The sequence below is a fragment of the Cervus elaphus genome, chromosome 32 (genome assembly GCF_910594005.1).
Source record: "Cervus elaphus chromosome 32, mCerEla1.1, whole genome shotgun sequence".
In the NCBI taxonomy this organism is placed as follows: domain Eukaryota; kingdom Metazoa; phylum Chordata; class Mammalia; order Artiodactyla; family Cervidae; genus Cervus; species Cervus elaphus.
The window spans coordinates 43591391-43615308 of record NC_057846.1 but is presented as its reverse complement, the minus strand read 5'-3'; the positions used below and the strand labels follow the sequence as shown (position 1 = coordinate 43615308).

At 52.7% G+C, this 23918-nt stretch overlaps 1 protein-coding gene across 4 annotated transcripts in view; it reads left to right on the top strand.

The window, feature by feature from the left end:
- ANK1 (ankyrin 1) overlaps nucleotides 1-23918 on the top strand; it is a 240003-nt gene that overhangs the window by 190154 nt on the left and 25931 nt on the right. For all 4 annotated transcript variants that reach the window (XM_043893247.1, XM_043893250.1, XM_043893248.1 and 1 more), the window contains exons 26-38: nucleotides 1078-1175; nucleotides 1269-1493; nucleotides 2657-2811; nucleotides 3102-3313; nucleotides 3813-4017; nucleotides 4283-4379; nucleotides 4648-4876; nucleotides 6257-6382; nucleotides 6702-6821; nucleotides 8061-8139; nucleotides 8380-8454; nucleotides 12707-12838; nucleotides 14541-14687. In XM_043893247.1, the coding sequence (XP_043749182.1) occupies nucleotides 1078-1175; nucleotides 1269-1493; nucleotides 2657-2811; nucleotides 3102-3313; nucleotides 3813-4017; nucleotides 4283-4379; nucleotides 4648-4876; nucleotides 6257-6382; nucleotides 6702-6821; nucleotides 8061-8139; nucleotides 8380-8454; nucleotides 12707-12838; nucleotides 14541-14687 (1900 nt within the window). The remainder of the gene's footprint in view (nucleotides 1-1077; nucleotides 1176-1268; nucleotides 1494-2656; nucleotides 2812-3101; nucleotides 3314-3812; nucleotides 4018-4282; nucleotides 4380-4647; nucleotides 4877-6256; nucleotides 6383-6701; nucleotides 6822-8060; nucleotides 8140-8379; nucleotides 8455-12706; nucleotides 12839-14540; nucleotides 14688-23918) is intronic.

The following is a 23918-nucleotide window of genomic DNA, read 5'->3' as shown; positions in this document are numbered from 1 at the left end:
GGGGCAGTTTGGGAGATATGGTCAGATACAGCCCTCGCACTGCCATGGTATATTCCCCCCATGCTGCTGAAGACAGCGACGAGAAAGCTCCGAGGGGGACCCGGGTTCTGCTGTTCCCTGGGCAACCGTTCACTCTGAGGCCCTGCTAAGTCGTGAACCGAGTCAGCAGGGGCTTCCTGGAGTCCCGCCAGGTGCCCTGGAGGGGACCCCGGGTGGGAGGGTATGGGAGCAGATGGTCCAGCTGGGGAGGGTCTCAGAATGCAGGCAGGTGACTACCCAACGGCTCAGCAGCATTGAGGGCAGCGGGGAGCCCTTCCAGATCAGAGTCAAGGGCAACGGTTCTCAGAGGAGGCGAGAGGTGGATGATGCACTGGGGGTCCAGTGAAGGAGACGGATGTGGGTGCCTGGGCTGATGGGGATGCTAGAGTGAGGGCCAAGTTGAGAATAAAGCTGGAGGGGGTGGGGGTAGGATCCGAACCTACGGGCTTCGTGAGTCCTTGTGATGGACAAGGCCTGGGCTGAGGCAGCCCTGAGGTCCTGCAATTACAGCATCACTGTGAAGAGGGGGCCGCCCCATTTGCAGAGGAAGAAGCGGGAAGCCCCCCCCGCCCTGGGATCGGGGGGTGCAATCTGTTCTCAGAGCTGGGCAGCTTGTAGGTGACGGCGTGGGCTCTGGTGCCAACTCACATGTGAAAAGGAGCTGCGTGGAGCTCACGTGGCAGGATTCACGGGGCAGGTGGGGGCAGGGGGCAGGCCGGACGTGCGCGTGGTGCGTGAGCTGAGACCGGGGCTGGACAGGAGGGAGGACTCACTCCAGCGTCGGAAGTCCTCGCCTAGGGTCCTGAGCCGAGGAGAGGCCGTGTAGGTCCCAGGAGGCCCGCGCTCCCTTTTAGACTCTGGGTGAGCTTTGTCCCAAAGGGTCAGTGAGTTCCGGGCAGCACCTCCTTCGCTGGGCCCTTGTTGGCTGGTCGAGCCTCCCTGACCTCTGCGTGAGGTCCACTGGCCGGGACCATCGGCTGGAGCTATGGCCCGCTGGTGATAACAGCTGGCCTTTCCCCCTCCCCGCTCCATCCCCAGGTGTCCAAAGAGTACGATGAAGACTCTCTGATCCCCAGCAGCCCGGCCACAGAGACCTCGGACAACATCAGCCCCGTGGCCAGCCCAGTGCACACAGGGTGAGTGGCCTGAGAGGGGCTGGCGGCCCTGGCCCCTCTTGCCCGCCTGGCTGCCCGCCCGGGAGAGGCCGACACAAACCCGCTGTGCCCTAGGTTCCTGGTGAGCTTCATGGTGGACGCCCGTGGGGGCTCCATGCGGGGCAGCCGGCACAATGGCCTGAGGGTGGTGGTCCCGCCGCGGACGTGCGCGGCGCCCACCCGCATCACCTGCCGCCTGGTGAAGCCCCAGAAGCTGCCCACGCCGCCCCCACTGGCCGAGGAGGAGGGCCTGGCCAGCAGGGTCATCGCGCTGGGGCCCACGGGCGTCCAGTTTCTGAGGTGAGAGCTCGCTCCCCTGCCCCCTGACCCGTCCCTGACGCGCCCAGGCCGAGGGGAGGCGAGCCCAGAAACCGCCACCCCCAGCCCCTGCCCAGCCTGCTTTCTCTGTGTCCTGACTTGTCAGAACTAGAAGCCCCTGGGCTCCTAGGTACACGTAGGAGGCTGGTGCCTGGGGCAAGCTTAACATCCTCAGGTCCTATGTGATGCTCTTAGAAGGGGATGAACACGGCTACTTCGGAGGCCCCCCGCCCCGCGCCGAGGTTTCGTTAAGTTCTGAAACGGGCTTCCTAGAAGACAGCCTTGCAGCCTTGTTCCCAAGGACAAGTCTGATGGTTTCGGAGGCCCCCCTCACCTTTCCTGAAGCAGACCTGCTTCTCCTGGCAACCCTGCCCCCTTCAGGCACCATGGGTTCCATGTTGGGACAGGCCTGGCCCAGGAGGCCCTGACCTTCCGTCTGCGTCCATGGCCTGTCTCGCTCCCACCCCCGCCCCCAGCTTTCTTCCACCGACTGCAGAGCAGCTGTAAATTTTCACGTTGATTTCCCCTTTAAATGTGACGCTCAAAGCCGTCCTTCCTCGCTTCCCTGGTGGCTCAGCGGTAAAGAATCGGCCTGCAATGCAGGAGATGCTGGTTCCATCCCTGAGTCGGGAAGATCCCCTGGAGGAGGGCATGGCACCCCACTCCAGTATTCTTGCCTGGAGAATCCCATGGACAGAGGAAGCCTGGTGGGCTACAGCCCGTGGGATTGCAAAGAGTCAGACACGACTCAGCGACTAAATAACAGCAACAACTACAACCATCCTCCTGAGGAAATGCCACTGTCTAGACTGACAGAGGAGGATGCTGAGGTTCAGAGGGGTTTGGTCCCCTGTGCAAGACACGAATGGGTTCTCAAGGTCAGGTCCAAGGTCAGGGTTATTCTGCCGAGCCTCAGCCACGTGGCCGTGGCAGGACGCGCCCTGTGAAGTGAGGTTGGGCCTGATGAGAGGGTCCTGGGGCATCCCGAGAACCTGAGGCAGGTCTGTCTGCTGTGAGGACCAGCCCGTTGGGGGGACCCCGCTACCCCCCGCCTGCCTGCTCTTGCCTCCCGAGCCCACGGCCGTCGCCCACACGGCACACACACCTGCATCCAGCCCCTCGCCTGTCCCCTCTGTCCCCCCCAGCCCTGTCATCGTGGAGATCCCCCACTTCGCCTCCCAAGGCCGTGGGGACCGTGAGCTCGTGGTGCTGCGGAGTGAAAACGGCTCCGTGTGGAAGGAACACAAGAACCGCTACGGAGAGAGCTACCTGGACCAGATCCTCAACGGGATGGATGAAGGTGAGCGAGCCCCGGGGGCCCAAGCAGCGCCTTCCTCCTGGAGGAGAGGGTTTAAGGCTGCGCTAGGGGTGGGCTGGCGGTGCCTCCTGGTGTGGGGGGTGCCCTGAGAGTCTAGAGACGGCTCAGCTCCGGCGCCCAGGCCCCCTGCAGCCTGTTCTCCTTGTGCTGCTCTGTCTGGGCCTGGACTCTTTCCCACCCCTGCTGGAGAGGGGGCGGTGCTGGAGCCGGGACGAGGGGCCCTGGGGGCCCACGGTGGTGACCGGCAGGCGGGCGTGTGCGTGTGCTTGCAGAACTGGGGAGCCTGGAGGAGCTGGAGAAGAAGCGCGTCTGCCGCATCGTCACCACCGACTTCCCCCTGTACTTCGTGATCATGTCGCGGCTCTACCAGGACTACGACACCATCGGCCCCGAGGGCGGCTCTCTGACGAGCAAGCTGGTGCCCCTGGTGCAGGCCACCTTCCCCGAGAACGCGGTCACCAAGAGGGTGAAGCTGGCCCTGCAGGTGATGCACGCAGCCTCTCTGCCTGCTGGGGCCCCGTCAACCTGGACCGGGTTCAAGGCATCAGGGCCCTTGGAGATAGCCTTCATCCTTGCACATGGCCTTTGTCCCCAGGACATGTCTAACTGTTGGTCCACTGCCTAAAAAGTCCCGTGAGGGCTCTGACCTTAAGCTCAGAAGAGAGTTGGGTGGCTGGGATAGGGCAGACGCTCCGTTAAGTTGCAGGAAACCCTAGACGACGTGTTTAAACCGCCGGGTCAGCATTGAGGGGCAGCCATGTGGCTCCCTGGATAGGTGCCTGATGCTGAGCAAGGCCCCGGGGAGTGGGGAGCAGCAGGGAAACGGGGGTTGGGGCTCAGACAGGGGAGTTGGGCAGGACATCAGCAGGAAACCCTCCCCAGCCCCCAGGAGACCTTTGCACCTGCCAGGACAGCAGCTCTTGTCCCCGCCCATGGGCCCCTCGGCTGCTCCGGGCTGAGCTTCCCCCTTGGGCACCTCGCAGGCCCAGCCTGTACCTGATGAGCTGGTCACCAAACTACTGGGCAACCAGGCCACGTTCAGCCCCATCGTCACCGTGGAGCCAAGGCGCCGGAAGTTCCACCGCCCCATTGGCCTCCGCATCCCGCTGCCCCCGTCCTGGATGGACAACCCCCGGGACAGCGGGGAGGGGGACACCACCAGCCTGCGGCTGCTCTGCAGCGTCATCGGTGAGGGGCGTCCCTCGGAGACGGGAGGGCATGGAGCTGGGGAGTGATGAGGCCCTCGGAGGGATGGGGGGCTGCCTCCAGGTAGAGTCTCCCTGTCCCTGAAGAGCCCCCGGACCCCAGAGGAGGGGGTCCTCCCTGAGGGGGAGGAGGTCACGGGGAGCAGGGTGGTGGGGGTGGGGGGCTGGGATCAGGGCCTCAGCCAGGTGTGCATGCCCCGCGTCGGCCTCTGGAGATGGTCCCCCAGCCCTGTCTACGCCTGTGGCAGGGGGTACCGACCAGGCCCAGTGGGAGGACATCACGGGGACCACCAAGCTCGTCTATGCCAACGAGTGCGCCACCTTCACCACCAACGTCTCTGCCAGGTGAGATCCCGCCCCGTGGCCTGACCCCGCGGCCCCCGGGCCCTGCGCGAGGGGGGCGGCTGTCCCCAGGGGTGGCCGTGCTCAGGCTGACCTTGTAAGCCCGAGGGTCCTCCGCTGTCCCTCCCCTTCTCCACCTGAAAGCGCCACCCCCACCCCCACCGGGGCTGTCTGAGTGGCCACCGCCCTGCTCACAGGCCATCCTGGTGGATGGAGGGGACGCTCCTGCCCCGGACGCTTAGGGACAGGCTCAAGGCTGCCCTCCTTGCAGGTTCTGGCTGTCGGACTGCCCCCGGACGGCTGAAGCCGTGAACTTTGCCACCCAGCTATACAAGGAGCTGACCGCGGTGCCCTACATGGCCAAGTTTGTCATTTTCGCCAAGATGAACGACCCCCGGGAAGGTCGCCTGCGATGCTACTGCATGACGGACGACAAGGTGGACAAGACCCTGGAGCAGCATGAGAACTTCGTGGAGGTGGCCCGGAGCAGGGACATCGAGGTAGGGGCTGGGCCCCCCTCCGCCGGGCTCCTGCCTCGAGGGGAGACGGCACCTCCAGGGCCGCGGGTCGGTGGGGGGGGGAGGTGGCACTGGAACCCCAAGCCGTCAGGAGGGTGGCCTCTGCAGAGGGGCTCCTGGGCATGTCCCTCTTGAAAAGCATCCTTGGGGGGCCGCCCCAAAGCTGAGGACACCGCCCTGCGTGTCTCAGGGAGGCAGCAGGCTGTCCGCCCAGTGGTACTAAGAGCTGACGTTCATTAACATTCTCACCTCCCAGATGCTATTAAAAGTGCTTGAGGGACTTCGCTGGTGGTCCAGTGGTTACGACATCACCTTCCAATGCCAGGGGCATGGGTTCAATCCCTGGTCAGGGACTGAGATCCCACATGCCTCACAGCCCAGAATCCAAAACATGAAACTGAAGAGATATTATAACAGATTCAATAAAGACTTTAAAAACAGTTCACATCAAAGACAAAAAAATCTTTAAAATTTTTTTAAAAAATAGAAAAAAAAAAGACTCAAGTGACATCATCTCCCCTGATTCTTGCAACAGGGTGTCCTTTTCTTATCACCAGTTTACAGATGAGGAAACCGAGGCTGGGAGAGGTTAGGTAACCTGCCCAAGGTCACACAGCTAAGTTAACGGTAGAGAAAGGACTTGTCCTACTCTCTCTGCCCCACCAGGGTTTGGGCGGTGCCCAGACGGGGAAGCAGGGGAGAGCTTGGGCAAACGGGAGGCGAAGCGAAGTGCGGGCCTTGGTGTGAGCCTGTCACCCATTCTGGAGTCCTCACTCGGGTTAAGCTGTGTAACAAGCCAGGACCTTGCCCAGGGTCTGGCCTCAGAGGCTGTCCTGAGCCTTCGAGGGGTTCTGATGGGCCAGAAGGAGGAGCCCAAGGCTGGGACCTGCCTCAAATGCTGTTTGGGGCACTAACCAGGCAAAGGATTGTGTTTCTTTGGGCCTCAGTTTCCTCATCTGTCAAATGGGTTCCTGGTAACTTCTCAGTTTTATATACATAGTAGGGATCGTTATGCCATGGGTGAGATTAAAATACCGCGTGGCCTTTCTGGCACTCGCATAAATGAAACACTGTTGGATGGGTGTTAAAAGAGAGAAATGCTTTCTGGAGCCATATTATGATCTGCTAGTGGAGTTCTGGAGTCCTTTGATAAGCAGCGGCAATCAACCACACAGGGAGATGTGGAAAGTTCTGCTTAATATAAAAAACCCTTTGAAGTAAAGAAGTATCTGCCGTGACCTTTCCAAAACCCTCCATGGGGCTTCCCAGGGCACAGCCTCTGGGCTCGTGGGGAGGGAGAGACCGGGGCTGACAAGGGGGCCAGGTGTCTGCGTGTTCCCATCTGCTCCCTCTCTCCCACAGGTTTTGGAGGGCATGCCCCTCTTCGCCGAGCTCTCGGGGAACCTGGTTCCCGTCAAGAAGGCCGCTCAGCAACGGAGTTTCCTCTTCCAGTCCTTCCGGGAAAACCGGTTGGCCATTCCCGTCAAGGTGCGCCCTCCTTTAGCCCACCCCTCACTCGGGTCTAGAAGTTCGGGAGGCAGAGGCTCCAGAGCCGGCCGGGCTGGTGGCTGGGGTTGGGGAGGCAGAGGATCCAGAGCCCGCTGGGCTGGTGGCCGGGGTCGGGGAGGCGGGTGTCCTCTGAGCTGGCCGGGCTGGTGGCTGGGGTTGGGGAGGCAGAGAGCCCAGAGCCGGCTGGGCTGGTGGCCAGGCTGGGGAGGGGGGTGTCCTCTGAGCCAGCCGGGCTAGTGGCCGGGCTGGGCGGGGCGAGGGCAGCCCCCGACCCTCCATTCTGTGTGACTGAGTCCAGGTGAGGGACAGCAGTCGGGAGCCAGCAGGGTCCTTGTCCTTCCTGCGAAAGGCGATGAAGTACGAGGACACGCAGCACATTCTCTGTCACCTGAACGTCACCATGCCGCCCTGCACCAAGGTGAGCGCCCCGCCGGGGCCCTCGGCCAACAGATGGCCCGAGATGCGCCCCCCTCCCCACCCTCCAGGGTGGAGAAAGGCCCTGGGCTCTCCTCTGACACAGGCTGTGGCCCAGTCCTTCCTGCAAAGCTCAGGAGCAAACGTCAGGGTGCAAGGGTGACACCCCGAGGCCCCGAGCTCCCCAGGACGCCCCCTCCGGGAAGTTGGAAGGCGAGGCCTGAGAACCAGATGGCTGGTGGTTCACAGCAGGGCTTCTTTGGAGCCTCTTTCTCCTGAACTTGCTCAGGGGCCAGGCCTCCCCAGAGAAGGGAAGCCTGGTGTCTTAGCCCAGTGCTTGCCCGGGGCTCTGAGCTCAGCGGAGGCATGAGGACTGAGTGTCACCAGCCAGGGAGCACCAGGCTGCCCCAGGGATGGAGGGACCGCCTCCGTTGTGTTGGTGACTCCTGGTGTTTTTATCATCAACCTTTCATGCCCAACTAGACAAGCAAGGCCACGTCCAGACTTCGAGGCTGGTTTTCTTTCCTGACTAAAGACGAGGGGGAGCCGACTTCTTTTGCACCAGAGGGGCTCCCGAAGCCTTGAACAAGCACCCCTGCTGCTTTGCCACAGCGCCAGCATGCAAAGGCTTGGGCACAGGTCTTTTGAGAAAGGAATTCAGAAAGAAAAGCTCGTTTTTTTTTTTTTTGTTTTTTTTTTTTTTAAGAATGCAAACCCCAGCTCCACCGATTACTGTCTGAGCGGCCTTGGGTGGGTTGTTCCAGCCTCTGGGCTGGTGACTTGGGAAGAATGATGGTACCTGCCTTAGGCAGCTCTGACCACCAGGCAGGGCCTGGCATGTGATTAGGGCTGTGTGAGCTTATTATTGGGCTTCCCCGGCGGCTCAGTGGTATAGAAGCCGCCTGCAAGTCAGGAGACGCTGGTTCCATCCCTGAGTCTGGAAGACCCCCTGGACGAGGGCACAGCAACCCACTCCAGTATTCTTGCCTGGAGAATGCCATGGACAGAGGAGCCTGGTGGGCTACAGACCATGGGGTCGCAAAGAGGCGGACATGATTGAAGCGACCTCGCACGCACGCACGAGCTTATTATTATCACTAGAAAAGAAGCACGTGAACCTCATCGACTCCTTCTCGCCCGCCCCCGCCCCTGTGCCATACACAGCCTGTGCGTCCTGGGGCTGCCCGTCGCCAGGGCGTCCTCCCCGCACCCACAGCGCCCCCTCCTGGTCTCTCTCCTGCAGGGCAGCGGAGCCGACGAGCGGAGGAGGACGCTGACGCCGCTGGCCCTGAGATACAGCCTTCTCAGCGAGTCCACAACGGGTACACACTTCTCTGCGCTCACTCCCTTCCCCCGGGGCGGCGAGGGAGGTCGTGTCGCCGGGAGCCCCCCGAGCGGACACCATCGGCTCAGCCCTCGGCGGGGGTCTCCACCGACCCTCTCAGGCTCAGCCGCCAGTTGGGGGGACACGGAGCGTGACCTGAGCGCTCTCGAGGACCCCCGCCCATGCCGGGCGGCTCTGTGTCCTGCCAAGGCTGCTAAACAGAATGCTCTTTCCCCAGGTTTCCTCAGTGGCACAGACCGGGCCGACATGAAGATGACGCTCATATCAGATCACCTGGGCCTCAGCTGGGCCGGTGAGTCAGGAATCGGGGCGAAAGAGCAGGTTGCCTGTCCACAGCCTGCGCTGTCAGCGTTTCTACGCCTCTTCCCACCATCCTCTGTGCATCTGATCCGGGGCTGTCTCTGATGGGGCTGTTGCCCAGACAGCGCCTTTGGGTACCAGGGGAGGCGGGCCCCCTCCCTCCCCCACTTCTCTCTAGTTTTCCTCTTGAGAAACTCTGACATTATAGGAGACCTTAGGGTGGATCCAGTCTGCCCATTTTACAGATGGGGAGGCTGAGATCCCACTAACAAGGGTGACTTTGGTTGTGCAGCGAGTTATTGATAGAGCCCTGAAAAGGCCAGCAAACCAAGGACACACAAGCAAACACAAAATGCATGTCCTGACTGCCTGCCCACCGCTCCCTACACCACACACGTCATCTGTCCTGCAGGCTGGCTTTGTTAGGAGGGAAGACAAGGGCAAAAGCACTTTGCTGCCGCTTCTTGGTTTTGTGAGTGTGGATGTTTGTGTGTGTGTTGTGTATGTGGTGAGTGTGTGTGTTGTGTATGTGGTGTGTGTGTCTGATGTGTGTGTGTGGTGTATATGTGTTGCATATGTGTCCTGTCTGTGTTGCATATGTGTTGTGTGTGTCTGGTTTGTTGAGTGTGTATATGTGGTATGTGTATGCAGCGTGTGTTTGTGTGTGTTGTATATGTGCTATGTGTGTTTGTGGTATGTGACTGTGTGTGAGGTGTGTAGTGTGTGTGGTGTGTGAGTGTGTGTATGTGTGTATGTGTGGTGTGTGTGTATGTGATGTATATGTGATGTGTATGTGTTGTGTGTATGTGTTGTGTATGTGGTGTGTTGTGTACATGCTGTGTGTGTCTGGCTTGTGAGTGTGTATGTGGTATGTGGTGTATGTGGTGTGTGTTGTGTACATATTGTGTGTGTCTGGTTTGTGAGTGTGTATGTGGTGTGTGCATTTGTGGTACGTGCATGTGTATGTTGTGTGTATGTGATGTGTATGTGGTGTGTGTGTTGTGTTGTGTGTACATGGTGTGTTGTCTATTTGGTGTGTTACGTATGTGTTGTGTGTATTCATTGTGTTACGTGGAGTGTTGTGTATGTGGTGTGTGTGTATGTGGTGTGTATGGTGTGGTGTGTATGTGGTGTATGTGGTGTGCTGTGTATGTGGTATGTGAATGTGTATGTGGTGTGTGTGTGGCATGGTGTGTGTGTTGTGTGTACACAGAGTGTTGTGTGTGTGGTGTGTTGTGTATGTGGTATGTGAATGTGTATGTGGTGTGTGTGGTGTGTTGTGTGTACACGCTGTGTTGTCTATGTGGTGTGTGTGTATGTGGTGTGTATGTGGTGTGGTGTGTATGTGGTGTATGTGGTGTGCTGTGTATGTGGGTATGTGAATGTGTATGTGGTGTGTGTGTGGCATGGTGTGTGTGTTGTGTGTACACAGAGTGTTGTGTATGTGGTGTGTGTGTATGTGGTGTGTTGTGTGTGTGGTGTGTGTGGTGTGTGTATATGTGGTGTGTTGTGTATGTGGTGTGTATGTGGTATGTTGTGTGTGTGTTGTGTATGTGGTGTGTGTGTATGTGGTGTGTTGTGTATGTGGTGTATGTGGTGTGCTGTGTATGTGGTATGTGAATGTGTATGTGGTGTGTGTGTGGCATGGTGTGTGTGTTGTGTGTACACAGAGTGTTGTGTGTGTGGTGTGTGTGTATGTGGTGTGTTGTGTGTGTGGTGTGTGTGTATGTGGTGTGTTGTGTATGTGGTGTGTATGTGGTATGTTGTGTGTGTGTTGTGTATGTGGTGTGTGTGTATGTGGTGTGTTGTGTGTGTTGTGTGTGTGGTGTGTTGTGTATGTGGTATGTGTATGTGGTGTGTGTGTGGCATGGTGTGTGTGTTGTGTGTACACAGAGTGTTGTGTATGTGGTGTGTTGTGTGTGGTGTGTGTGTGGTGTGTGTGTATGTGGTGTTTTGTGTATGTGGTGTGTATGTGGTATGTTGTGTATGTGTTGTGTATGTGTTGTGTTGTGTATGTGGTGTGTTATGTATGTGTTGTGTGCATGCGTTGTGTTACATGGAGTGTTGTGTATGTCGTGTGTTGTGTGTGTGGTGTGTTGTGTATGTGGTATGTGAATGTGTATGTGGTGTGTGTGTGGCATGGTGTGTGTGTTGTGTGTACACAGAGTGTTGTGTGTGTGGTGTGTGTGTATGTGTTGTGTATGTGGTGTGTTGTGTATGTGGTGTATGTGGTGTGCTGTGTATGTGGGTATGTTAATGTGTATGTGGTGTGTGTGTGGCATGGTGTGTGTGTTGTGTGTACACAGAGTGTTGTGTATGTGGTGTGTGTGTGTATGTGGTGTGTTGTGTGTGTGGTGTGTTGTGTATGTGGCATGTGAATGTGTATGTGGTGTGTGTGGCATGGTGTGTGTGTTGTGTGTACACAGAGTGTTGTGTATGTGGTGTGTGTGTATGTGGTGTGTTGTGTGTGTGGTGTGTGTGGTGTGTTGTGTATGTGGCATGTGTATGTGGTGTGTGTGTGGCATGGTGTGTGTGTTGTGTGTACACAGAGTGTTGTGTGTGTGGTGTGTTGTGTGTGTGGTGTGTGTGGTGTGTTGTGTATGTGGTGTATGTGGTGTGCTGTGTATGTGGGTATGTGAATGTGTATGTGGTGTGTGTGTGGCATGGTGTGTGTGTTGTGTGTACACAGAGTGTTGTGTATGTGGTGTGTGTGTATGTGGTGTGTTGTGTGTGTGGTGTGTGTGGTGTGTTGTGTATGTGGCATGTGTATGTGGTGTGTGTGTGGCATGGTGTGTGTGTTGTGTGTACACAGAGTGTTGTGTGTGTGGTGTGTTGTGTGTGTGGTGTGTGTGGTGTGTTGTGTATGTGGTGTATGTGGTGTGCTGTGTATGTGGGTATGTTAATGTGTATGTGGTGTGTGTGTGGCATGGTGTGTGTGTTGTGTGTACACACTGTTGTGTATGTGGTGTGTGTGTATGTGGTGTGTTGTGTATGTGGTGTATGTGGTGTGCTGTGTATGTGGATGTGTATGTGGTGTGTGTGTTGTGTGTACACAGTGTTGTGTGTGTGGTGTGTTGTGTGTGTGGTGTGTGTGGTGTGTTGTGTATGTGGTGTGTTATGTATGTGTTGTGTGTATGCATTGTGTTACGTGGAGTGTTGTGTATGTGGTGTGTTGTGTATGTGGTGTGTATGTGGTGTGGTGTGTATGTGGTGTATGTGGTGTGTTGTGTATGTGGTATGTGAATGTGTATGTGGTGTGTGTGTGGCATGGTGTGTGTGTTGTGTGTACACAGAGTGTTGTGTGTGTGGTGTGTGTGTATGTGGTGTGTGTGTATGTGGTGTATGTGGTGTGTGGTGTATGTGGTGTATGTGGTGTGCTGTGTATGTGGGTATGTGAATGTGTATGTGGTGTGTGTGTTGTGTGTACACAGTGTTGTGTGTGTGGTGTGTTGTGTGTGTGGTGTATGTGGTGTGTGGTGTATGTGGTGTATGTGGTGTGCTGTGTATGTGGGTATGTGAATGTGTATGTGGTGTGTGTGTGGCATGGTGTGTGTGTTGTGTGTACACAGAGTGTTGTGTTGTGTGTGTGGTGTGTGTGGCACACGCACATTCTGGTTCTCACCATCACTTTCCACGCTGGTCTTCCTCATCCCTGAAATGAGACTCAGACTGTGCTCTCATCTAAAGCACCTGCGAGAAACAGCCGTGAAGGCAGCGGGAGAGGAAGCGCTCGCGTTCTGCGATGGGGCCTTGCATCTAGATGGGGACTTGTATTCCCATTTTAAATGTAAACAGCGCCTTTCCCTGAAGAAACACAAATACACAGATGCGTTTCCATGACGACTGCTTCCCGAGGGGAGGGCGGCTGCGTTTGCCTCACCGTCATGCCGAGGGCATCTGCCGTTCAGCCCTCCCCCTGGACCCCAGCCAGTCCTGGGACCTTCCGGGGCTCAGCCTCATCATCTGTATTCCACGTGATGACAGCAAGAGCGTTCATTCATTCAGTCCGTCAGTCCTTATTACCCTCCTGTGATCACGCCTCCTCCTGGCGCATTTCCTGGGGATACCACGGGGCAGGTGTCACCTTACACTAGGCATCCTTGGGAAGAAGGCTCCAAGTCCACAGGGGACTTTTCTCTATCTCAGGGTGCCTCTCGGGGTACCCCTCGGGGCGCCCCGCTCCACATGTGGGCTCGGGGCTGGCTCCAGCTGGTCTCACCCTGCTCTTGGTTCCTTGCATGCAGAGCTGGCCCGGGAACTGCAGTTCAGCGTGGACGACATCAACAGGATCCGCGTGGAGAACCCCAACTCCTTGCTGGAGCAGAGCGTGGCCTTGCTGAACCTCTGGGTCACCCGTGAAGGCCAAGACGCCAAGAGTCAGTACCAGGGCGGGGGCGCAGCTGGGACCCTTCTCTCCCCAAAGCCTATGCCAGGAGCTCACCAAGCAGTTCACCCCTCTCAGGGTGCTGTTGACCTTTGGAACCAATCTCTTCTGCACATTCTGTCTCTCACACACACATACACAAGTGCACACACACGCATGCACACACCTCTGAGGGTCCCTGGTCTTCTGGGCAATCCTGCCAGGAGGGTACATCAGAACCTTGGCCATGACCTCTTCCCATTCTCAGGATGTTTGCACTTGCACCAGGACCCTTAAAAGACCGCATCTGTATAGGGTGTGTGCCTCTTGGTTGAATTTCTCAAATGAGGACTGTCCCCTCAGGACAGGACAGAGCCCAGCCAGATGTAGTCCTTGTTCTCCCAGGATTTTCTTCAACCTGGAGGGAAGATGTGACTCACTCTTTTCAGCTCCTTCTCAACCACATTCCCGAACACAAACACTAAGAGGAAATTGAGTGTTTACATTTGCATCTCAAATCAACTGGCAAGGACCAAAGATTTCCAAAGGACAGAATCCAATTCTTCTCCCTCTCATTTTCTTGGAGTATTCCTCCTGTTATTGTTTAGCTGTTTAGTCGCTAAGTTGTCTCCAACTCTCTGCAACCCCATGGACCGTAGCCCGCCAGGCTCCTCTGTCCGTGGGACTTCCCAGGCAAGAATACTGGAGTGGGTTGCCGTTCCCTTCTCCAGGGGATCTTCCTGACTCAATGTCTCCTGCATTGGCAGGTGGACTCTCTACTGCTGAGCCACCAGGGAAGCCCCAGTATTCCTTTTGGGTTACAAAAAAAGAGAAAGAAACAGTCTTTCCATGCCTTGAAATTCACCACTGTTAGGGTTTGGAAAAGATCTGTTAAAGGATAACAAAACACAGGCCTCCCTCACTTTACTGTGCTTCAAAGATACTGCATTTCCCTCCCAAATTCATCAGATCTGTTGGTGCCAATTTCCAGCAGCATCTGCTCACTTTGTGTCTGTCACATTTGGGGAATTCTCTCAGCGTTTCACATTTTCTCATGATGACTGCATTTGTCGCGCTGATCTGTGATCAGAGTCCTTATGTGACTATGAAGACTCAATGAAGGCTCAGAGGAGAGTTTGCGTTTTTTAGCCATAAAATACCTTTAAGATATGTACCTTGTTTTTTTCCTAGACATAATGCTATTGCACACTTAATAGACTCAAGTGTAGTGTAAATGTAACTTTCATATGCACTGTGTATCAGTTTCTCAGTGGTGTCTGACTCTTTGGGACCCCACAGACTGAAGCCCTCCAGGCCCCTCCCTCCATGGAATTCTCCAGGCAAGAATACTAGAGTGGGTTGCCATTCCCTTTTCCAGGGGATCTTCCCGACCCAGGAATCGAACCCGGGTCTCCTGCATTGCGGGCAGTTTCTTTACCATCTGAGCCACCAGGGAAGCCCCTGGAAAATAAAAAAAATTGGTTTCTCCTTCTTACTGGCTTTATTGCACAGTCTGGACGGAAACTGCATCATCTCCAGGTCTGTCTGACTTCTCCTAGAGGTAGTTTGTTTGGACTTTTAGAAAAGAGGGGGCCTGCAATTCCCCCCAGCCACCCACCGACACGCACTCCAGAGTTCAGAGCCGGGCAGGCGGCCCACGTGGCCCGCGATGGGTAGCTGCCCGCGAGCGCCCTCTTCCTCCTCTCTGCCCGCAGTGGAGAACCTGTACGCCGCCCTGCGGAACATCGACCGCGGCGAGATCGTGAACATGCTGGAGGGCTCCGGCAGACAGGGCCGCAGCCTCAAGCCCGACCGCCGGCCCGCCGACCGGGACTACTCGTCGTCCCCCTCCCAGATGAATGGTGAGTGTCCCCCGGACGTGGGCGGGCGGGCCGAGCCGCCGCCTGACCCTCCCTGGAACCTTCTCGCCCGGTGGCCGGAGGTCAGTCTCCCTCTGGATGGGCGGTGGTGAGAGCAAAAATGATGGGGGTCCCGGGGCGGCGGGGGAGTGGGGGGTCGGGCAGCAGGATGGGAGGGGCGGCCGCCGCCCCCACTCCGCTCCCCTCCCCTGCTTGCCGCGCCCTCAACGCTGCGCAGACCCACCTGCGACCCGGGTCCCAGAGAACGAGGTTCTGGCGCAGGTCGGGTGGGGACCAGCAGGGAGGTGTCCTCGAGCCCTCGGGCTACCTCTTCTCTGGGGCTAAGCGGGCTCTTTCCTTCGAGCCGGTTTCTGCTTTTGTCTCCCTTTTTTTCTCGCCCCATCCCTTCCCCATCTCTTGTTTCTTTGCGGTTTGGCCTGGCACGGAGCCCCGCCCCCTCCGGTTACCCCCGCTCCACGGAGGCCTGACCTTTGCCCCCAGCACCCCCTCTGTGGCCTTTAGGACACCTTCCTTGCAGCAGAGGACGAGCCGTGTGGGGAGCAGGGCCCAGACCCCTATTCCCCTTCATCTGCGTCTCTAATCAGAGCGCAGAGAGGCAGGCGGGGAGCCTCATCCTGCTGGTATGGTGGGAGCTGGGGCCCTTCCTTTCCTCTTGATTCCACCTGCTGGTCCATCAGCCTCTTCTTTAAAATCCACAAGTTGGATCAGAGACCTGAGGTTCCTTACAGGCCTTGAGAAACAATTTGGTTCTGGGGCCTGGCTTTCCGGGTGCAGGGTATGCCCCCCACCCTACCCCTCCAGCTTCACCACCCACCTCCCCCCACTCCTAGGTCACCAGCCATCCCGGCCACCCCCACGTGCATGCCCCCATGCAGGCCCCTGTGGCCCGAGCTTGTGAGAGAGTGGGGGCAGGAGGCAGGGGGCAGGGGCCTCCCCAGTGAACGCCGCACCCCTCACACTGGTCTCTCTTCCCGAAACCTGGTGTCCAGCGCCCCCAGGCGCAGGGCCCATCGGGTGACCGTGTCCTGCGGCCTTCCTCTTCTGCCCCTGACCTCATCTGGGCTGCTGGGCTGCTCTTGCCCGCATGGCCTGTCTTCACTGCCTCACCCGGGCGGCCAGTGTTCAGGGCCCTCAGCCTCCCCAGATGCTTTTCCCAAGGACCCTGGCCTGCCCTGGGGGTGGCTGCCCTTCCGGCCGGGGCCTGTGTGCAAGCTCCGGGCTGTCCCCGGGGAGGAGGCGCGCTCTCAGCCCCAGCGTCCAGGGCTCCCAGGCCAGCCTGCTTCCTGCCCCTTGGGGGACCGGCTGGACATGACCGGGACCGCTAAGCAACCAACTTGCTTTCACAAGGACGGAGGGAGGGTGGCGGAGAAACGCTGCAAACTGGGGGAAATCAAGAGATTTTTTTCCCCTTTTTTAACGAGATAACCAGTCACTTGGTTGGGTTTATTAACAGACACCCAGAGTTGGTTCAGTCAAGGCAAGGCAGCAAGTTTTGGGGGGTTTGTACCCCAAATCTATGGACACCAGGCACATAGAATTATATGAGGATAAACAAGGCAATTACAACAATTAAAATCCTGTCAAGAGGACAGATCCCATGCCAAATGTTCGTATCACAGTAAAAAAAGTTTTTTTAAGGGCAGTTACGTACCTGAGTATTTATGAATGTCTCTTCTGGCCCTGGAGACTCTAAAGCCAAAGCAGAGTTCTAACCCCGATGGGCCTGGCCTCTGTGCCCCGTGACTGTGGAACGGCAGTCCAGTTGGGCTGCTCATTTGGCAAACGTTCTTTGAACACTTGCCACCCGCCAGAGGTTGATCTAAGCCGGGCAGATAAGTCAGTTCTCAAAGAGACCCCGAAAGGAGCAAAGCCCCAAACTCTGCCTTCATGCAGCTTGCCTTCTGTCGGGACAGGCAAACAAAAATTTATGGAAGTGAGTTAGATAACATGCTAGCGGGGTGATGGGGGGAAAGAATTGGAGGCAAGCAAGGTTGGCATGTGGGATTGAGGGGTTAGATACTGGGGTGGGAGTGGGTAGCATGTGAACAGAGGCTGGAGGGAGAGGCGGGATGGGCGTGTGAACTGGGGAGAGAGTGCCCAGACCAGCAATCTGGGCAGGGCTCCCGAGCAGGTGAGCCTGCGGCGCCCGCCTAGCACGGAGGGGCCGCGGGAGGCCGGCTCCTCCAGGCCGTCCTGGGGATGCTGGTTTTACTAGGAGGGCAATGGAGAGCCGTGATTGGTCTGGAGCAGAAGAGTCTCGAGATCTGACTGGTGGACCAGGGGCCCTCACTGCTTTGATTGCAGACACAGTCTGAATGCTTCTGTGCTTCCTGGCCGCTCTGCCGCCTGTCAGCCCTTCCGAACCCCTCTTCCCGCGGGTGTCCCGGCAGACGCGGGCCATATGCTCTGCGTGCTCGCTCCCACCAGGCCGGAGCAGACACTCAGACGTCCGCTTGGTCCATCCTGTCCTTTCGGGGCACCAGAGCTGGCTTCTGTGTGTTTCTCCTGCCTTCTGCCTTCCTGTCCTGGGAAGACCATGCCCTTCTGGCCTGGAGAGGAGGAGCAGGAGGGATCAGAGGTGGAAGAGCAGGCAGACGGCTGCCCCCTGCACTTCCTCTGACTTTCTGTCCCGGGCCAGCTTGGCCCTCACGCTGATGGCCACGGCATCCCTTGCTTCCTTTGTGCTTTCCCTGCCCTCTGCTCGTCTGAGCCTTCCTCGGCCACTGTGGGCACTCAGGGCGGTGATTGGTTGCTCTGTGGTTTCAGGAAAATAGGAACCTGAGGTCTCTCGTCCTTCCTTCCTGGCTCTTCTTGCTGGGTTTGTCTGGACTGGCCGGGGCAGAAGGGCCAGTTTGCTTCTCCTATAGAGGAGGGAACTACCCCAGACCCTGGGAATAAATTTGAAGGAAAAAAAAATTGCCCATAGAGCAAAAACAAGAAACAAAAAATCGTGTTCCTAAAAATAAAACAGATTTCTCATATGAAAGGGAAAGATGGACATCTCACATCCCCTTCAGTCAACTCTGTTTGGTTTCATAGGTTGGATACAACGTCTACTTGGAAATATAATATGTCTCATTTCTCTCAACTCTTAGCAGAACTAGTGAAGTGTGGTTTCTGTCTGAGGTCAGGTTGTCTGTCCACCCCTTGTTGAGTCTACTGCTGACATCAAACTATTAGGGTCATTGTTATGTCTGGGTTAACAGAGACCCCAGGTGACAGCTGAGATAAGGAGGGGCTGGAATCAGGGGGTGGGTACTCCTGGATTGCTCTGCCCCAAGGCTGTGTGTTTGGTTGCCTATTACCTGATTTCCCCAAAATGCGACCCCTAGGGGACAGCTCTAGACAGAGGGATGGGCTGGTGACCCAGGTATGGTAGGGCCACGAGAGACTGCTCCAGAGACAGGCACTCCTGAATCTCAACCAGAGAACTCGGCCAACCTTCCTGTGCTCTGGTCCACCCAGACCTTGTGTGATAGTCCTCGCTGAGCATGGCCCCTGCTTAGTAGGAATCCCCACTCCACTGAGTATGGCCACCTACAGCCTCAGATCCATGCTTGTGGGGGTAGGGGGGTCAGTGGAGTCTTCTGGAGACTTGAGAGGGGGCAGGGAGCATAGCCCCCAGACCCTGCCATCAGGGGAGGGGCTCCAGGATAAACACAAAGCAGAAAGAAGTCCTGAGGAAGGGTGTGCATGAGTTCTCTTTGTGGGCACACTTTCATTTGGGTGAAATTCCATTCATGTGAACCCCAGGAAGTTTCAAGGTGGTAAAGTCACCAAGAATGAGACTCAGGCATACTGTGACTGGCAGAGTTATTACCCTCTCTCACCCTTAATCAAATCTTACTGAGATTCCCAGGAGTGATAGAATGTTTATCCAACCATATCTGAGGAGCTATCTGAGATGCAGTCCACTGCTGGCTAAGATAAGGCAACAAGGACTGAACATATCCTGCTTAAAACAAGCAAAAAATGGACAAGCTCTATGAAACAGCAGTTTTCAAGACACTGACATCAGGCAGTAAAGGTCATATGAAACGTGGAAAATAAATGAGGTGAACCCTACAATTGCCTGTATTATTGCCTCGAAAGAGTTTCTAAGTCATGGTGGAAGGAAGAGATATCCAGAAGAGCCCCTGGTTAAGGAGAAGTTGCTGGCAGTCCAAGGAGATCGGGGCAGCTGGAATTCCCTAGAGAGGCAGCACTCTGGAGCGCTTCAGAAGGTCCCCCACAAATTTTGGTTGATTATTTATTAATCATCTATTTCCAACAGTCAGACTGATTGTTCACAGACGTTGCATAGGGAACACAGAGTGGTCCTTCTCAATAATGGAGAATGATTAGCCATAGATTGATCAGTGCTCCCACCTAATTAACCTTGAAAGCAAAACTCAAGAGGATCAAACTGTTTCCAAGTAACTCAATGACATAACAGAACAAAGCTCAAGAATCATCTGTTGTTGTTCGATGCTAAGTCATGTCCGACTCTTCACGACCCCACAGACTGGCTCCTCTGTCCTCCACTATGTCCTGGAGTTTGCTGAAATTTGTGTCCATTGAGTCAGTGATGCTGTCTAACCATTTCATCCTCTGCTGCTCCCTTCTCCTCCTGCCTTCAATCTTTCCCAGCATCAGGGGCTTTTCCAATGAGTCAGCGCTTCACATCAAGTGGCCAAAATATTGGAGCTTCAGCTTCAACAACAGTCTTCCCAATGAATACTCAAGGCTGATTTCCTTTAGGATTGACTGACTTGCTGTCCTTGCAGTCCAAGGGATTCTAAAGAATTGTTACAGGAATACAAGATATCCAGCACCCAACAAGATAAAAGTCACAGTGTCTGACATCCACATAGTCCAATTAAAGATTCTCAGACACACATTCAAAGAGGCAGGGAAACAAAACCCATAATGAGAAAAATCAGTCAATCAAAACTGATGCAGATGTTAGAATTAGTAGACAAGAATGGTAAAACAGTTATTATAACTATTTCAGATGTTCCAAAAGTCAAGTAGAAACTTGGGAGATGTTTTTAAAGACCCAAACCAATCCTCTAGAGAGAAACTACAAGATATAGGTTGAAAAATACACTGAATTAAATTTCATTAAAGAAGAAAAGTGAACTTGGCCACATAGTAATAGAAACTCTCCAAAATGAAACTCAAGAACAACAACAACAAAATCTTTAAAAGCATCAGTGAGCTATGGGGCAATTTCAAGTGACCTAATATTTGTGAAATTAGTTTCCAACAGAGAAAGGGGCTGAAAAAGTATTTGAAGAATTAATGGTCCAGAATTTTCCAAGTTGACAAAAACAATAATTACACAGATCCAAGAAGTTCCGTTAACCACATGAAATGTGAAGTCTACTATACCAAGGCACATTTTCAACAAATTAGTCAGAACCAGTGATAAAGTTTTTAAAGTAGCCAAAGGTGGGGGGAAAGATGCATTATATACGGAGATAAAGGTAAGGATATATCAAATTTCTCACTGGAAACAATGGAAGTAAGACCGCAGAGCAATATCTTTAAAGTAGAACACATCTTTAAAGTAGAACATCTCTAAAGTAACCTACAATTCTATACCCAGCAAAAATAACTTCCACAAAATGAAAGCAAATAAAGACTTTTAGGAAGTGACTGCTACAAGCAATTTTTTTTTTCATAAAACGTCTTTCAGGCCAAAAGAAAAATGACACCAGAAAGAAATATGGATTTACCTGAAGGAATGAACAGTGCCAAAAATGTTAACTATAAGGATAATACATAATTTTCTCATTATTTAAATCTTTTTAAAAGATAACTGTTCACACAAAATAATATAATGTGTTTATAACATATATAAAAGTAAAATGTATTACAATGATGGTACAAAAGTCGAAAAAGAGAGAGAAAAACGGAAGTATATTATTGTAAGGGTCTTATACTATATGCAAAGTGTTATAATATCACTTAAAAGTAGACTGGGGTAGTTTAATGACGTATGCGAGAAGTCCTAAAGCAACTGCTGAAGTACTCAAAGAATCGTAGCTAATAAGCCATCCAAAGAGATAAAATGGAAATTTTTCAATTAACACAAAAGAAGGCAGAAAGAGGGCTTCCCTGGTGGCTCAGTGGTAAAGAACCCACCTGCCCGTGCAGGAGAGATGGGTTTGATGCGTGATCCGGGAAGATCCCACATGCTGTGGAGCTACCAAGCCCGCGTGCCACAACCCCTGAGGCTGTACTCTGGAGCCGGGAAGCTGCAACTACTGAGCCCAAGCACCCTAGAGCCCGTGCTCTGCAACCAGGGAAGGCGCTGCACTGAGAAGCCCATGCACCACAACTAGAGAAGGACTTGCGCAGCGAAGACCTAGCGCAGCCAAAAATAAATACTAAAATTATTACTTTTTTTTAAAAAAGGCACAAAGAAAGGGAAAAGAGAACAAAAAACTGATGGGACAGAAGTAGAAATTAACAAATGATAGATTTAAACCTAACCATATTAATAATCTCATTATTGTAAATGATCTTAAAAAAACCCCAAAAGGCAGATATAAAGGTAAATGTCAACTATCTACTGCCTACAGGAAATGTCTTTAAGTATAAAAACACGACCTCCTTAAAAGTCACAGGGTGAAGATAAACTATGCTAACGTGAATCAAAAGAAAACTGAAGTGACTGTCGTAATATCAAATAAGTAGATTTCAGAACAAAGACTGTTACCAGGGATAAAGAAAATACTTTCATAAGGATAAGTAGTCCATCAAGAGGGCATCACAGTCTTAAATGTTGATGCACCAGTAACATAGCTTTAAAATACATGAGCACAATCTGAGAAAACCACAGTGAGGAATAGGCAGCATCACAGTTAGAGTGGGAGATTTCAATACCCCCATCTTGCTAATTGATAGAACAAGTAGAAAAAGGAGTACCCAAACGGATTTGAACAACAGTCATTCACCTTGACCTGATTGACATTTATAGAACATTCCACCCAATGACAGAAGAATATACACTCTTTTTCAATTGTGCCTGGATCAAACCGACATAGACCATATTCTCAACCAGAGGTCCCCGACCCCTGGGCCACAGTCCACCTGTTAGGAACAGCAGGTCTGAGTGGTGGGCGAGTGAGCGAAGCCTCATCTGTAATTACAGCTCTTCTCAACACTTGTATCACTGCCGGGGCTCCATCTCCTGTCAGAGTGACCATGGTGTTTGATTCTCAATAAATCGAGCACAATAAATGTAATGCGCTTGAATCATCCTGAAATCATCTCCTGCACCTGGTTTATGAAAAAAATTGTCTTCCACAAAACTGGCCCCTGGTGCCAAAAACATTGGAGACCATTGTCCTAGACTATAAAGCCAGTCTTGATAAATATCAAAGAATTTAAGTCATTCAAAGTATATTCTGACCACAGTAAATTAAATCACAAGACAATAACCAAAAGATACGTAGGAACTCTCAGACATTTGGGAGCTAAATAATACACTTCTAAGTTACCCGTGGGTCAAAGAAGAGAGCAAAAGGGAAATTAGAGTATTTTGAATGGAATGAAAATGAAAACACGAAATGTCAAAATGTATGGGATGCCAGCAGAGCAGTACTAGGGAGAAATTTACAGCACTAAACATCCACGTTAAACAAGAGGAAAGTTCTCAAGTCAGTTACCTGAGCTTTGTAATATTTTAAGATATTCTAAAAAGAACAAATTAAACCCAAAGTAAGCAGAAGGAAGATAATAAAGATCAAAGCAGAAATTGATGAAACTAAAAACAGAAGACACTAAAGAAAATCATTAAAACCAAAAACTGGTTCTTTGAAATGATCAATAAATTGATAAGCATCCAGTCAGACTGATCATGAAAGAGAAGAAAAGAACTACCAATATCAAGAATAAGAGGTAATATCAGTAAAGATTCTATAGGAAGCAAGAGGATGATAATATTATGACAATTTTATTCCAATAAATTTGAAAGCATAAGTGAGATTAACAAAGTTCTTGGAAAATACAAACTATCAAAGCTCACATAGTAAGAAAGAGATACTCTGAATATATTAAAGAAATCAAATGTATAATTTAAAACATTCCTACCAATTTGTAGGTTGGTGCAGCCACTATGGAAAATAGTATGAAGGTTTCTCAAAAAACTAGTTGCCATGTGATCCTGCAACCCTAGTCCTGGGTGTATATCCAAACAAAATTATTATTTGAAGATGCATGCACCCTAATGTTCACTGAAGCACTATTTACAGTTGTCGAGACATGGAAACAACCTGTCCATCAACAGATGAATGGATAAAGAGGATGTAGTACACATACACCATGGAATATTACTCAGCCAATAAAAAGAATGAAATAATGCCACTTGCAGCAACGTGGATGGACCTAGAGATTATCATACGAAGTGAAGTAAGTCAGACAGAGAAAGACAACTACCATGTCATGTCACTTATATGTGGACTCTAAAATATGACACAGATGAACTTATCTATGAAGCAGAAACAGATTCACAGACATAGAGCAGATTTGTGGTTGCCAAGGGGGAGGGGAGCTGGGGGAAGGATGGATTGGGAGTTTGGGATCAGCAAATGCCAGCCATTATATACAGGATGAATAAGCAACAAGGTCCGACTGTATAGCACAGGGAACTATATTCAATATCCTGTGATAAAACAGAACGGCAAAGAATATGACAAATATATATATAACTGAATCACTTTGCTGCACATTGAGGATTAAGACAACATTGTAAATCAACAATACTTCGATAAAACAAATTAATAAAAAAAAGAAAACATTCCCACCAAGAAAACTCCAAGCCTAGACGACTTCACTGGCAAATGCTACCAAGCATTAAGGAAGAAATAACTCACTCAGACAATTTTAAAGGACGTAATATTTCCCAGCTCATTCTCTGAGGGCCACTTGACATTTTTGGTTAAAAAGAAAAGGAAAGAAAGAAAACCATTTACAGAAAAACTACAGACCAATAAGGAGTGAGCATTTATGCAGAAACTCTAAATTTTAGCAAATCCAAATCCAACACTATATAAAAGGACAGTGCATCATGATCAAGTGGGGTTCATCTAAGGAATGCAAAATAGTTGAATATTCAAAAATAAATCAGCATCTGGTTTTGCATGTAAGGAGCGTGGATGTCACCACAGCATGCTGACAACAAGTAAAAAGCTAAACAGTTTGAAAAATCAGTAACTCTTCTAG